This window comes from Bombyx mori, chromosome 5, assembly GCF_030269925.1.
Source record: "Bombyx mori chromosome 5, ASM3026992v2".
Taxonomy (NCBI): Eukaryota; Metazoa; Arthropoda; class Insecta; order Lepidoptera; family Bombycidae; genus Bombyx; species Bombyx mori.
In genome coordinates, this window is record NC_085111.1 from 9,418,489 (window position 1) to 9,435,154 (window position 16,666).

A 16,666-nucleotide genomic window follows, 5' to 3' on the forward strand; every position below is an offset into this window, starting at 1 on the left:
GAACAAAAAAAGGTTTAAGTATAGTATTTGTGTGAAATTTCATTCAAGCCCTATGTTCACAAATGGCTTCCAGGATAAAGGAATAATATCGTGTAATAAAAATCAAACCCGCAAAAATTGTAATTGCGCTGGTTGGACGAGCTCGTGTCCCAACTGGTGTAAGGTTATCTGGTTATCAGAGTCCATAGACTTCTATACCGCCACCCACCTTGAGACATGAGGTCTAAGTCTCAATTGACATTCTGTAATTAATCCCTTAGCCAGCCTTACGATTCTCACGCCACGGTAAGAAGTGGTGCTATTCTAGGTTAATGCCAAACAGCCAATAGTAAGTATGTAAAAGATGGCAATGAAATATTGCTAGTAGTATTTAGCTACCCATAAATGTATCTAACCTGAGAAAATTTATAAGTGGCGGTGTATTGTGAACCGGCGCGAAAAAGCACCACGATCCGGTCACGTGTTCGGGCATGAAGAGTGTAAAAGCCCTTATAAAAAATAACCAAACTTAAAACTCATATCTTAAGATGAGTGACAGCATTTACGTTGTTGAAGTATATGGGCTTCAGTAAACTTGTTCACCCTTAGAATCAATATAAAAGACAATTAATTGACTTACATTTAGTGCAAATCCCTTAAATTTGAAAAATGCCTAGTCCTAGGTGCAAAATAATTATCACTCAACGGCCCCAGTTCACCTTCATCGTAAGTGTTAAATCACATATTTCAATGCCTATGATACAGCTTACAAAATCTCATGAAGACATCTCTGAACATTGATTGAACAAAACTTCGATTTTGCGTGCGTCAAGTGTATTTTGATTATAATGTTTTTGTAGACGCAGACAAATTTCAATTCGTAAATTAATACACTTTACTATAACGAAGTAATGAAATAATTATACTATTAAAAATTACTTATTTTACAGACCATTAACCCTGAACAATAATAACCCGGTACCGAAATGGGTGAGAGTAAAATATATGTCGAGCCAAATAGTTCGGAACTGGTATCATCGTTGCAAATGTAAATGAACAATTAAACCGCTCGCCGTAGCCAGGGACAATGATGATAATTATTTTAGTTTGGTGTCGGCGCGACTGTCAGTTGACGCTGCCGCCCAGCCGCCCGTTGGAATGTTCCTCGGACCCCTATTTTCGCCATTAAACAGCGACACTTCTGGTGTTCGTAAATTATTATCAACCAGTGCTTTCATTACTCGGTTCTGTAACAAAGGAACTCTGCCGAACGTACTGATTCAACTTCGATCCTAGTGAGCCACCACTTCTATTGTTCGACGGCAAAACTCGTAGCTCATATTAAGCTCTGAGGTGAAATTTTGATTAATTTGTTACAGAGTTCAAGTGATAGATCTACTCGTAAATTTAATATAGCATATTTTAGTACTGTACGAATACAATGACTTAGTTACACATAAAACCGAGCGCTACAAATCAAACATGAATTAAACGCTATGTAATTCAAGATAGTAAGTACATCGACTCATTGAAATTCTGCTAAATTATTGGGATGTTGGTGTCGACAATAAACACCCTGTCTCTTTACTTGGGTTTCGCAAAAGGCAACTAAGGGATTCACCGGAGAATAGTATCAGCATTTTCTAAGTATTAAACCAGCATACTGCAATCGCTAACGGCTATTCCCTGGTGATAGGGCGCATTATAAGCCTGCATTATTCCATCGTCCTTCACGTTTCCACCTCAAAGTATGTTTTCCAATTTTAAGTATGAGACAGCCGTTATAAAATACAGTTAAGACTCAAACCTCATGTCGTCAAGTTTCTTAATACCAGTTACACTTTCGTCTGCCCCTCTATGGTGACCAGTAAATAAAAAGATCGAGATATACTAAACTATGTGGTACTAAACTAAACATTATAGCAAATATCAGTTTGCCTTCATTTCAACGAGTATGAAACACATTCGACAGGAAGGGAATGCTTTCAACTCCAGTAATTCAGTTAAACGAGTAATTTATGACTGGCAAAATTAGTGACATTCTACGTCTGGCTATTTCATGCAGGGAAACTCGACATAAATGCGATTTGATGTTGCGTTCATTGCGATGTTGGAAATATCAATGATACGTACATTCGTTGTTGGCATGCTGGCTCTCTGTACATTCGATAAGAATAAATTGAATTTCCATTTTAAAATCATGATCTACATTTAAAAAAAAGTGCGTGCGTATAAAGTACACATGTCAGAAGTGAAACTTTTTTGGCGAACTTATTTATAAGTCTTGCTTATATTTATACAAATCTAAAACTTTAGATTTCTGAGACTTAGAAGAAGGGAAAAAGGAAGATATGTTCCCGCCAAAAGTCTGTCAAATGTCAATCTCAAACCTCAGTGTTGACAGTCACATTATGTTTAGATTTCTAAATTGTAAATAACTAATATTTTGCCAATTGAATTGACTAAATTAGTTTCATGCTATCTGATTAATGTTCCAAATTCTTTCTTCTCATTTCAATTCCTTTTAACATTTTTCACAAAAAAATTATAAAACATTAGGCCTTTCCAGTTGGAAAAATACAACAACTACTACTACTACTACTGACATTTGACAAGTACTTAATTTCAATAGCAGTTTGATGTCACTTCCGTTGCATACCTGCGTGACGTTCTTTAAAAAATTTACCCTCATGCGCCTAAAAAAGTTTCACTTAAAAAAAATTATATATATAGGATTTTTACCTACGAAATTGCCGTTTAGTATAAAGAAATATAAGGTTATGAGGTTCATATATTAGATCAAAATTTCTATATTGGAAGCGTACAAACTAATATCGAGTCGTGCGTTCCTTTAGCTTTTACTCCGTAGATGTTATTAATGTTGGCATTGCTACCGCGACGGAACACGTATTCCATAACTAATCGTATTTTTTTCGTGTCCATATTTATGAAAAAAAAAAACACAAAGTGAAAACCGAACACAAATAATTGAATTTGTAAATAAAATTCCATATTTTTATAAATAAAATTCATTTCAATTTAGAATTTATTATCAGCCATAAATAAATTACGTTTGAAATTTGAGGATTAATTAACCTATTGTTATCCTTAAAATAATGCATAAATTTAGGATGTAACCGAAAATAAATCAAAACTATTTTTCCTTACAATAAATGGTATATTATTATATTAAAATGTAAACGTTAAAATAATAGGACCACGTACTAGTCGGCTCCTGCACCGCCATGGATGCCGCACCTGTATATCTGAATATGTCTTTCTTCAAACAAGGCTCAAACCTCAAAATTAACCAACGGCACGGTAGTGTTTCTGGAATTGTTAATGTCCATGAGCGACGACGAACAGTAACCATTGTATGTATGCTCATTCGTATAAGGCAGGCAATAAAAAGACTAGATTAATTACTTTGACTAGATTAATTAATTACTTACTTTACAATTTTTCTAATGAAAGACGTACTCAACAAACGTTCACGATTGACTTCCACGGTGAAGGAATAACATCGTGTAATAAAAATCAAACCCGCAAAATTATAATTTGCGGGTTTGATTACTGGTGGTAGGACCTCTTGTGAGTCCGCGCGGGTAGGTACCACCACCCTGCCTATTACTACCGTGAAGCAGTAATGCGTTTCAAGCTTATGCCGCAACAGAATAATGCATTCTGTTGCGGCATAACCTTGTCGATAAAATTGTCTTCATCCACTCAAAATTATCCTTTTCATTTAATTTCACACTTCTAATTACAAATAACAAGCAGCATAGTTACTCTATTTAATCACATACTTGTTGAAGTCAACGTAAATTTTAACGTTTTGTCATAAACGGCTTCAACGGTTTAAGACATAATATTCATTATAAAAGATCGGCTGATAGAATGTACGTGTTTTTGGTTTTGTTGTACCTTTTAATACTTTAAACATTTCAAGTATCTATTATAGAATCTGTTGAGAATTCTTATTACGGTTAAAAAGTAAAGAAATATAAATCAAACTTTTATTTTTGTATACGAATGCTACGTTGTTTTTAATGTACATAATAAGTAGGTGTTGTTCTGTTTAGTCACCGCCCATTGAACAAACCTCACGAAATGAAATGATTTTCCGGGAAACCCGAAATTCGGCACATACATAGACAGACGGCAATTCACGTATTTCATTTTCCTTGTAAGTAAAAATCCTTCGGACGCTTGAAGAACTACGCGCCCTAAAAATTTAACATAGCCATTATTAATATTAATATTTAGGAATGGCACTCCATACAATTTAAATTCTAAAATACATACATTATTAATAATTATTAAATATAAATATTAAATACATTTTAATGGATATAACAATTAAAAAGATTTATCTGAAACCTATTTTTTAACTAGTTTTATTCAGCTAAGTTGTAATGAATTTTTACTATTTATTTAATACTAGCGACCCGCCCTCGCTTCGCTTCGAAAACATTAATTTTTATTATTGACTAGCAACCCGCCCTCGCTTCGCTTCGGAAACATTAAATTTTATTATTGATAGCTGAGTCCCGCGATATTGCCCGTGGTTATTGTCGTACCGCGGATGAAGCCGCGGGGCGAAGCTAGTTTAAAAAAAGTAGCCTAAGTTACTCCTTATATCATCAGCTACCTATCAGTGAAAGTCCCGTCAAAATCGTTCCAGCCGTTCCAGAGATTAGCCGGAACAAACAGACACACAGACAGACAGACAGACAAAAATTGTAAACAATGTTATTTTGGTGTATGTACCGTGTATATATTCATATGCATGTAGTAAAAAGAGACTATTTCATTATTACAAACAGACACTCCAATTTTATTTATATGTATAGATAGGCGAAGCCCGCCATATTGCGCATGGTACGACAATAACTGCGGGTGACGCCGCGGGCCGAATATAGTCTAAAAAAAGTAGCCTAAGTTACTCTTTATATTATCAGCTACCTATTAGTGAAGGTCTCATCAAAATCGGTCCAGTCGTTCCAGAGATTAGCCGGAACAAACAGACAGACGGGCAGACAGACAAAAATTGTAAAAATGTTATTTTGGTGTATGTACCGTATATATATTCATATGCATGTAGTAAAAAGCGGTTATTTCGATACTACAAACAGACACTCAAATTTTATTTATATGTATAGATAAAAATTTAAATACTACCGTCATTGTTTAAGATTAGACTTTATTGGGGCCGAACGAACACAATTAATAATTATCTATTATGTTCGGATATTAATCAGAAGACTCGAATCTCTAGTCCCGATATCATTTTCTATCGTTTGAGATGTGGTCACGGTCTGCCGGTTCTAAATGATTACCAAAGTCCATAACTAAATATTAGCAATCTTGGAAAAAATGACGGGTGACTCATCTTACAAACCAAAAGGTATGATTTTTTTTATTGCGCTTGTAGGCAGACGATCATACGGCCCACCTGATGGTGAGCAGTTACCGTCGCCCATGGACTTCAGCAATGCCAGGGGCAGAGCCAAGGCTCTGCCTACCGCTTCATACTCTCCACAAGCCTCGTTTAAAGAAGGACATGTCATAGCGCTCAGGAAACACTGTGGATGGAAGCTCATTCCATATCCGGTTGGTACGTAGCAAAAAAGATCTCTGGAAACGCACTGGATGACCGCAGTGGCTCCAAGTAGTATGGATGAACTTTACTCGGGTGGCGGGCGGTACGATGGTAAAAACGAGATGACGGTATCATCTCGAATAATTGGAATGGGATTATCGACAATCCGAAAGGCCCTCTTCTGTAAGGAGTCAAATAGAAGAAGCTGGTATTTGGGAGCCCCGGCTCAGAGATGGGAGCAGTACTCCACGCGAGGCTGGACTTGTGCTTTATAAAGCTAGTCTTTGTCTAGGCGTGAAGTACCGCTTCACTCTGTTGAGGACTCCCAGCATTTTAGACACCAACTTGGCTTTGCCTTCCAAATGACTCCAATGAACCAAGTTCAATTCACCCCATTCGAAGACTGGCCCCAGAGAGTTCTCCGCTTCAGACACAAGTTTTGCTCGTCTTTCTTGCACCACGCTCCCAGAGAGAGTCTTATGGCCGATATATCGCGCATCCCCCGTGCTATCATCCGCATAGCAATGCATGCCGTCAATAGACAGCATGTCATTGATATACAGGATGAAAAGCGTGGGTGAGAGGACTGAACCTTGTGGAACGCCAGCGTTAATGGTCATGGTATCAGAGCAGTCACCGTCTACAACGACCGTGATGCTCCACCCATCCAAAAAGCTAGCGATCCACTTGCAGAGACCATTGGGGATTCCGTAAGATGGTAGCTTGCCAGACCCTGTCGAAGGCCTTCGTGATATCAAGGCTCACAGCAAGAGCCTCGCCCCTGCTCTTCAAACATTCAGCCCACCTGTGAGTAAGGTATACAAGAAGATCGCCAGCTGAGCGACCGTGACGGAAACCGTACTGTCGGTCACTGATTAGCTGGCGATCCTCAAGATACTTCAGGAGTTGTATATTTATTATTCGCTCCATCACATTGCAAAGCAAGGAAGTTATCGCGAGAGGCCTATAGCTCAATGGGTCCGACCGGTCACCCTTCTTGGGGATAGGGCGGACGTGGGCGGTCTTCCATGAAGACGGAACCCTGTTTGTGCAATAAGGGAGGCAATACAAACACAGTAGCGCAGGCGTCAGGTCAGGGGCGCACGTTTTCAGAACCCCTGCGAGGATGCCGTCTGGCCCACTCCAGTTATGGACGTTCAAGAGTCGGAGATCCCGCCTGACTGCACACTGATTGGATAATTAGGTATTATGGTGATGCACACGGGTAAATCCAACTATCCTTTTTTCTTTCTGAGACGGGAGCGGAACCTCCTACGAGGTACCCGTGCCGACGTGGCGCACGGGTCATGTAGGACCGGACGGTCCGCAGATGTTAGGAGCGAACCGTAAGCCCAAGAAGGTTATTTAGGACCTTATCCACTAAACGACTTCCCCACATTCTTACCTCAACGTCGGACCGCCCGACGCGAGAACCCGGACAGGTTAAGGTTAACATTGCAACCAGATACACGGCTTTTTTTTTTCGGGCCGGGGGCCGAACCTCCTACGTGGTCTCCGTGCATAAGGGGCGCGCGGGGTATGTGTTGTGGGCAGACCGCGGGCCCAAGGATTTTAGGGCCCACCCACTAAACGACTCCCCTGCACTCTTACACCCGATGTCCAATCTCCGTCCGGGGTCAGAACTCGGTCAGAGTAGGGGGGTTCCTGCGGTCAACACTACAACCAGACACGTGGCGCCACCCCGAAGACGACCGACGGGTCGTCGAGGCGATAGTCGACGACCAACGACGTCGGTCTACGCGGTAGGGTGGCCCTACCAGGCCGCCCGGGCGATGCCGCTGGTATTCCGGGATACCCCGCTGGGCAAGAACCAGCCTGCCGGGTCGGAACGCGATACACCGCCGATCGGGTTGCTCTCCACAGTATGTTCAGCGGCGACAGCGACGACGAAAATGCGGACCGCGTCGCAGTCCGCAGCCGCCGACGCGCCGTCCCGTCCTCCTGGATACACGGCTTACCTCAAGAACGGATCGGTGCGGAGAGGAAAGAGCTCTCCCTCTCTCATTCCACCGCCTCCTCCTGCGATGGGCTCGCAGAACGCCCAGCATCGTCTTTTAGAACGGGTCGCTGCCAAGCATCGTAGCCACGATGGCCGGCAGCAACAGGGCCTCTACTATGACCGCTACGAGAGCAGCGCGCTAAGTACTACCATCCTGCCCATCTCTTTTTTATTGCCCATATAGGCAGATGAGCATATTAACCGCCGCTCAGGGACGTTAGCAATGTCAGTGGCAGAACCAAGCCGCTTCCATGATGCATTTGTACGTTCCAGTTTGAGGGTGTGAGAGCCGTTACAAAATAATTAACTATACTCGAGACCTTTGAACTTGTATCTCAAGGTGGGTGGCGCATTTACGTTGTGAATGTCTATGGGCTCCACTAACCACTTAACACCAGGTGGGCTGTGAGACCGTCCACCCATCTAAGCAATAAAAAAAAATCTGACTCTATGTCTGAATGTTGATAGTGTTATTTATTTTATTGTATTAAATATTTGTAAAAATAAAATAGTTTTTCTGTGTAAATAAAACAGTTAAAAGTATTAAGTTAAATTAAATTATGAAAATTACGTTGAAAGATTCGTTATCTATATATTAATTTGCAATATTTTGCGAAAATTGCGCGGACGGACCAGTATGAAATTTCCCACACTTATAGAGAATATAAAGAAGGAATGCAGAATGCTAATATTTTTTTAAATTATGCCTAAAAAGATATATTAAATCCACTATTAATCTATTGTCAAACTTTTGTTCTTGACGTCTGTTGTCAAATTGAGAATAGATCATAGACCTATATTTCCTACTTCAGTGCCTATATTTCAGTGGAATAGATTAAATATTGTTGTAAATATATTTTTCTATAGTGTAGTCTTGGTGAAATTTGTGATTATAGAAGTACCTATAATAAAATAGAAAAGAGTCTTTGAAAATAGAATCTTAATAGTGTACAAACTTATAATTTCAATTAATTATAGTCGAATTTCGACTACCGGGCGACCACTAATAAATGTAGATACGCTATAAAGCTAATAAAAACCGGTTACAATTAGAACCTCCATGCGGAATTTGAACTGAAAAAAAATCGTACTACTCGATGAGTACACTGGCGTCGCACCCGATGAATTCTGATGCTGTTATTTTCTACCTATTTTGAAATTTCCCCAATTGCCATGTTTTAAGCGTATCAGTTCATTGGTCACACTAACTATTTCTGTTAAGGAGAGTACTGTACCAATATAGTTGTGATTTCTGCATTTTTATCTTAGGTTTAACGCTGACATTGCTTTCGAGCTAAAGATAATCTAGCTACCAAGGTACTTGTCGCTGCCTGGCGTCGTGGCGTCGATGCTTGGCAGCGATGAGTCATGGAAGGCTATGCTCGACTTCTGCGAGTGCACCATCTCGCAGAAGGAGGCGGCGGGGCGAGTGAGGGAAAGCTCTCCTCACTACGCAGAAACCCGCCGCCGCCGAGCAGGGGGTCGGGACCGGGGTCGTATCCGTGACCTGGCCCCCTAAGAGCTAGGGGTCCCACCCGTTTTGTGCGGGGAGGGACCCAGACGAGGGGTGGCGTGCTCTGCACGCTCACCCGCAATAGGAAGCCGGGTGATGGTAGACCGCGTTCCCCCGACCGCTCTGGGGGAAGGTGTAACGCGGCGCCATCAAAGCGGGCTCTCGGCCCGCTGAACGAGGGAACCGGTGGTCGTTTCGCTGGCGGCCACCGGTCCGGCGTCCGTGGGACGGTGGGATGGATGTAATGTGCTCTGCGTCAACCCTGTCCCGCCGTTTCAATAGCCCCGACTGGGCTCTGGCCCGGTCCGAGGTAGGGCGCCGGTTGTGAGCGGCAGGAGTTTTTAGTGAGGTTCAACTCCCACATACCCCACCTGCCGCGCGGGTGGGGATCCGGCGATTTTCTCCTGTGGAAAAAAAAAAAAAAAAAGCTACCAAGGTAAGTAAGCTAGTAAAAAAAATTATAAGTCGATTATTTTCTAATTTATTTCTTTATTTTTAAAATAAATTTAATCCAAATCGATGATATAAACTTTTAGCGTGTCTAAGGAGAGTGAGATACTTGCTTTATTCTACTATATTGATGAACAGTATGTTGATACCCAATTCACGACGCTAATGATTAAGACTAAGGTAAATATTTACCATCGCTCATTAACAACAAGAAAACCACGCCGCCGCTTACTGCTGAGGACATTAGTTCTCATCATAGTCCAGCATCTTCTTCAAACGAAGTTTGAATAATTTCAATGTTGTCATAGCGCTCGGGGAATACCGTGGTGGGAATCTCATTCTAGAACTCGATGTGACGTGGTAAAAATAATGCCTTAAAACGCACTGTCGATAAACGCAATACCTCCGGATGATATCGGCGAACTTTACTAGAGATTGATGGTTCGATGATAAACAAGAGATCGTGGCCTCACTTCAAATAATTCATCAGAAAAAACATAAGGTACAAAGCACCTCCTCAGCAACAAAGTCTCTCTGTAGACCCAAAAGTTCTAAGCCATTTCATAACTTCATTTTACAGGCAATGAACATGTTCACATGTGTCCACCGTTGGCAACCTATTAATAATTTATTAAAATACGTAATATAATGGTATAGGCGAAGATTGAATGTATGTAATAAAATAGTGATCCTATATTGTCATCATATTGAGTTTTCTCATTTTGGTGCCAATTAAAATGGAGTGGGGTGTTAAAGAAAACCGAATCGCTGTAGTTGCATTACACAAAGTAGGTATGGAGCCAAATGCAATTTTTAAAACTCTCCATACGCTTGGTATTAGTAAAATGTTTGTGTACCGGGCTATTAATAGGTGCAATGAGACCTCCTCTGTTTGTGACAGAAAAAGATCTGGCCGTCCACGTAGTGTTCGTACGAAAAAGGTGGTCAAAGCAGTAAGGGAAAGAATTCGAAGAAATCCTGTCCGGAAGCAAAAGTTTTTATCTCGGGAGATGAAGATAGCACCTAGAACCATGTCGCGTATTTTAAAAGATGACTTAGGACTTGCAGCCTATAAGAGACGTACTGGTCATTTCTTAACTGATAATTTAAAAGAGAATAGGGTGGTAAAATCGAAACAACTACTGAAGCGGTATGCAAAGGGAGGTCATAGAAATTTTTTGTTTACGGATGAGAAAAATTTTACAATTGAGCAACATTTTAACAAACATTTTTTTTTTATTGGCCTTGTAGGCAGACGAGCATACGGCCCACCTGATGGTGAGTGGTAAACGTCGCCCATGGACTTCAGCAATGACAGGGGCAGAGCCAAGCCGCTGCCAAAAATGACCGTATTTATGCTCAAAGCTCTAAGGAAGCTTCCCAATTAGTTGACAGAGTGCAACGTGGGCACTATCCGACTTCAGTGATGGTTTGGTGGGGTATTAGCTATGAGGGAGTGACTGAGCCATACTTTTGTGAAAAAGGTATCAAAAGATCGGCAAAAGTGTATCAAGATACCATTCTTGAGAAGGTAGTGAAGCCCCTTAATAACACCATGTTCAATAATCAAGAATGGTCCTTCCAGCAAGACTCGGTGCCAGGTCATAAAGATCGGTCTACGCAGTCTTGGTTGGAAACGAACGTTTCGGACTTCATCATAGCTGAAGACTGGCCGTCGTCTAGTCCCGATCTTAATCCGCTGGATTATGATTTATGGTCAGTCTTAGAGAGTATGGCTTGCTCTAAACGCCATGATAATTTGGAGTCCCTAAAACAATCCGTACGATTGGCAGTAAAAAAAAATCCCATGGAAAGAGTGCGTGTTTCTATTGATAACTGGCCTCAACGTTTAAGGACTGTATTGCAGCCAATGGAGACCACTTCGAATAAGCTTTTTATACTTTAAATTGTTTTATATTTATGTATTAAAGTAACACACTGTAAAAGTAATAAATGTTATTTGCCATATATATATTTTTTTTTTCCTTTGTAACAGTATTTATGGCCAGACTAAGTACATTCACCGTTGATGCATTCGATCAGATTTGAAGGACAAGGTAGATATAATTCTAAGGCAATTCTATAACAATACAGAAAAAGTTAGAACACTCTATCATGTATCTGATCCATTTGGGTAAATAAATTAAAATTTAAAACTAAACCTAAAAGGTAACTTCCGTTTATCACATTATGAAATATTTACGCATTTGAAAAATAGTAACAGATTCCCATTATCTTAATTCCTTGATAAATTAATAAAAATTTGTAATCTCTGTCAATTTTATATTAAGTAGGTTTGGACTAGACAAAATCAATAGATTTGGAAATGAAGCAACCAAACATAAAATCAAAGACTCGAATAAACTCTCAAATGGAAATTAAAAAACCACATGATGCTGGATGCCAGAAAAATTGTGAAAAAATTTTACGAATTTGTATCTTAATAAGAGGAAGATATCACTTTAAATAAGTAAACTGAGAGTTGAAATCAAGCAAGAGCTAACAGTAAGTGGAGGAGGCGTGCGTGGCCACTTGAAAGTGCTTAGAGACAGATATTTGCCAAAAATTACTTACTTAAAATTACTTAAAATTACTTACTAAAATTACTTATGTATAGAAACATTAACAAAATTTTAAAATCAAAGATGTGAATTTTTTTTTTATTATTTTATTGCTTAGGTGGTTGGACGAGCTCACAGCCCACCTGGTGTTATGTGGTTACTGGAGCCCATAGACATCTACAAAGTAAATGCGCCACCCACATTGAGATATAAGTTCTGAGGTCTCAGTATAGTTACAACGGCTGCCCCACCCTTCAAACCGAAACGCATTACGCATACATTCACGGCAGAAATTGACGGGGTGGTGGTACCTACCCGTGCGGACTCACAAGAGATCCTACCACCAGTAATTACGCAAATTATAATTTTGCGGGTTTCATTTTTATTACATGATGTTATTCCTTCACCGTGGAAGTCAATCGTGAACATTTGTTAAGTATGTACTTAATTCATTAGAAAAATTGGTACCCGCCTGCGTGATTCGAACACCCTTGCATCACTAGATACGAATGCACAGGACGTCTTATCCTTTAAGCCACGACGATTTTTTGTATTTATCATTTTTCAATATTGGGTTTTTATCTGTGAGAAAAGCTACGTATTTATTAAGTAAATTAGACCAAAGTAAGTGCTCTACGCGCCGTCAAATGTTCATATTCGGTCTAAGAACTTCGAAAATGCTCAACTGAACATATATTTACTGAATTAATAAAATGATGTACAGAATCTTACAGTTACTATCGACACCCTCATGCTAATTCAGAGCAAAAAAGTTTTAAACTTATATTTTACTTAGTAATGAACCTCTTAACAAAGTAAAGTCAATATAAGCAATGTCTACGTTTACCTGCATTGGTGAGGGTGTTATCGCCAAGTCCCGTAGAAGTGTCTACATCAGCAGAGACGGTTACCGCGCATGCCCACGCGCACCATACTACAAGTCCTAAGGTTTTGACGCTGCTGCAATTTTTAAATTGCCCCTGCCTAGCCATATCACATCACCAGATTTAGTTCTGTTACCCAATAGCTAATTTTGATCACTAACCAAACTTTATGCAAAGTTTGGCAAACTAATAAATAATACTATTTATTCGAAGTTTATTTACCAAAAAATACTTATTTATTTACTAACACGACATGCAAACTTTTGAATTTAACGAGATCCATGTGCTATCTAATAATTGTACAGTTCACAAAGAACGATCGCGTCAGCGACGTGAATAGTGTTTGGAGCAGTAGCGTCGGCGGCGGTAACTGAGCGTGGTCGCGACAGTACTGCCGATGGCACTGCATCGCGCTCGCGACCGGCTTCTTCGAAGTCGCAATGTCTCGCACTCTATCACGAGGAGGTCCACTGCGCGCGCATCCAGTTCGACGACCAATCGCACCCCGGGGGTGGGACTGCGCGTAAGACGCACGGAAGTATATGCGAAGGCCTATGTACAGATGATAGCGGACAGGTGGTTTCGCGGCCGTAATTAGACCCCTGATAACTTATTGCTGCATAAATATGCTTAAACGCTGGACGATTAAGATAGCGCCCGGGACCGCGTTGAAATATCCCTGTCTAGAGCTACGGCCAATTCTCTTACTTTCGTTTGCAATTTCTAAGAACAACTTGCTTTGAGTATTAATCTACATATCAGGGTATCTATAAAATTATTGTATTGAAAACTATTACCGACTTTAACAAAACTTTTCTTCTTTGCACATTGGACATTTTCCTAACATGAGACTATAAAGCTTTATGGATTTAAGGAAACAGAAAATATTTAAAGAGGATACGATAAGATTTTTTTCTGTTTATCTGTATGTTTTTTTAAATTTTTTCATTTGATAATCAGACGTTAGCTACTCTCATGATTTCGTAGTAATAATCTTGGTGACACCCAAAAAGACAGAGTTCAATCGAGGATAAGCTTATTATCATATCTGTTCACCTATTATTAAAAGTGAACCCAATATGGAAGATAATTTTATTGCCCAATATACAGATTTCCCCTATTTTAAAATTTAACCTATGGATAATGAAATGCTTGAAGTTTCTATGTTAAGGGATCCTACATATTATATTGAAATAAATAGTTATTTAGCTCGTTCCACAGCATATTGAATAATTGCAGCTTGAGTGGAAAGATGCACGTATGCATCACTTACCTTATCATTTTTCAATATTACCTGGACCAGCTGGTTTTTAAATAACCGCTTAAAAAATAGTATGTAGTTGTTTCACAAAAACGAAATGATGTGTCTGAAACTGCCAATGAAATTCGCAAATTTAAATATGGAACAAAATTATTGTTTGCATTTTTACCGTTTTTAGAATTTTCGCACGAACGATCTTAAAATATGCACTAACTGTCAATGAAAATTACCAATGATAGCCAACAATAATGCAGTAGCGTAAATAAATTCGAAGAAGCAAGCGGACATACAAAACTAACACGTGTTTTTGTTTATTTCATTAAAGGGCGTCATAAATCTCACGTAAAAGTATGCAGTTTCAAACTACAACTTACAAAAAACCGAGAAAATAGTGACTCTACGGTACCAAAAACTAACAAAAGGCCTTAAATCTTAACCTTAAAATCATCGCAAATAAATGAATATTTTTATTTGTAACTGCAGACCATTCAAAATCAAGATCACGGGATTGCAATGCACTAGTCCAGATTGTGTGAACGCTAATAAACTACTGCTCTTATCTATAAAATCATTTCGATTTACCTTGGTAAAGGCAGCACAAATCTCAATACAAACACAAATAGGCAATTACAAAAGAGTCCAGTACCTTCTTCTCCATTCTGTTTGTCAAGCGATTTATTTATTTATTGGCTATTGATGATATTTAATACTTGGAAACAGATTTTCCCACTATCATAAAAAAACATAATTAAAATAAAATAAAAACATTAAAGCAGATTTTAATGAATCTTGATATGACAATATTTATGATTAAATTCCAACGACTGGGCGAACACCTTCTTAGTTAAATTACGTCAGAAATTGTCAAGTTGAAGCGTAATCAGCCGGCGGATGCCACGTATTTACGCAAAAGTATTAGGTACCCCCAATATTTTTGCGCGGACTGGACTGGTAATTGTGAAGCCTTTTCCATCCCATAATATACCTGCTGCGAAATAATTATGCGATCTAGTCTATAGTTCGGGCTATTATTCTAATTAAATTATGTTAATCTAAAATTAAAAAATATATTTTGCCCTGTTTTTATTTACCTATACTGTATGTCTCGAGCTGGAGACTAATTCTAAATTGTGTAGGTAATAGTAGGTACATCTTGAATGTCAGAAAAGATTGCTTACCACAAATTCAGAACACCATTGTCCAAATTCAGGAAGCTACCTAACTAGTGCTTCTTTTTTAAGTATGGCATTTAACTTAAGCCATTGTTGTAGAATTCATAAAAATCTTCAAATATGTAGGTATAATATTATGTAGGTACTGTATACAAATTCTGATAAATGAAAAATGATATCGAACGCAATGAGATAATGTTTATTTACTTGAAACTGTAATTAATTGGGATGGAATTAAATGAAATGAGATGGGATGAAATAAAGGCACAGTTAAATAGGTGGTTTTTACTGAGACTTCAGTGGATTTTAAGAAGAACCCATTAAGACATTTCCGGCTGCTTTGTTTCGGTTTCTCTCATTTATGTATTATTTCAGAGGTACTAAATATTATAAACCACTGTTATTTCACGTTTAACCTTGAATAAACATTAAATAAACAAATAAGACGATTCACACAACTACGCTCGTTTCTTTCCCGCTAAAAAGACCCAAGCCAGTGTTTTATACTCATATATGTTAAACCTTTTTAAGTCGTAAAATTAAAAAATATTTAAACCAAGTACTAAATTTACACATATATATACTTGTATACTCTTATTATTACATAATTTATAACAAAACAAAGTGTCTAAGGCTAGAAGTATTTTGTCAAGTAAATTCAAGTAATGCCATCTAGTAAATATACGAAGTAACTAGTAAATCTGTGGTCCTATTGAATTTTCTGTTTTATGACCTGGTAACAACATCTTTAAGCCCAGCAACATTGATTTTTTATATTTTTTACCTGGTAACAAAACAACTTTTGATGTGCAACCAAAGAGTCAAATAGTAATATTGTTATAGCTTGTCGTAAGAGTTTGACGTGCAACGGAACCCATAGAGACAGCCCGCTAAAATTCCCAATGGGTTGCGATTCCGATTTAGTGGTACTAGATTCTGTGAAACACTGTCTTGCTAGGACTAGCGTTAACAATTTCTCTCAGGCTGAGCCCCGTAAGCCCATCAAAACGAGCCAAACTGAAATAGCCTCTAGAGGCTACCAACGATGAGGTAGAAAAAAAATTCATAATCTTGGCTCCAAGAATGCTGACTACGATGTGTAGGAGATATTAGTAACTAATCTGTGGATAGCAGCTTTCTTAGGTGACATTGGACTTTTTGGCGGGAACGCGAGGAGTGAAGTTGTGTGATTTGTTTTATTTTGTCTATTTAGTGTTTCTTCAG

At 39.0% G+C, this 16,666-nt stretch overlaps 1 protein-coding gene across 1 annotated transcript in view; it reads right to left on the minus strand.

The window, feature by feature from the left end:
• Nucleotides 1-13,449, minus strand: part of LOC101741021 (lachesin) — a 117,844-nt gene extending 104,395 nt beyond the window's left edge. Inside the window, exon 1 of the mRNA XM_038011144.2 lies at nt 12,973-13,449. Coding sequence (XP_037867072.1) covers nt 12,973-13,117 — 145 coding nt within the window. The 5' untranslated portion in view covers nt 13,118-13,449. The remainder of the gene's footprint in view (nt 1-12,972) is intronic.
• Between the last annotated feature and the right edge of the window lie 3,217 nt (nt 13,450-16,666).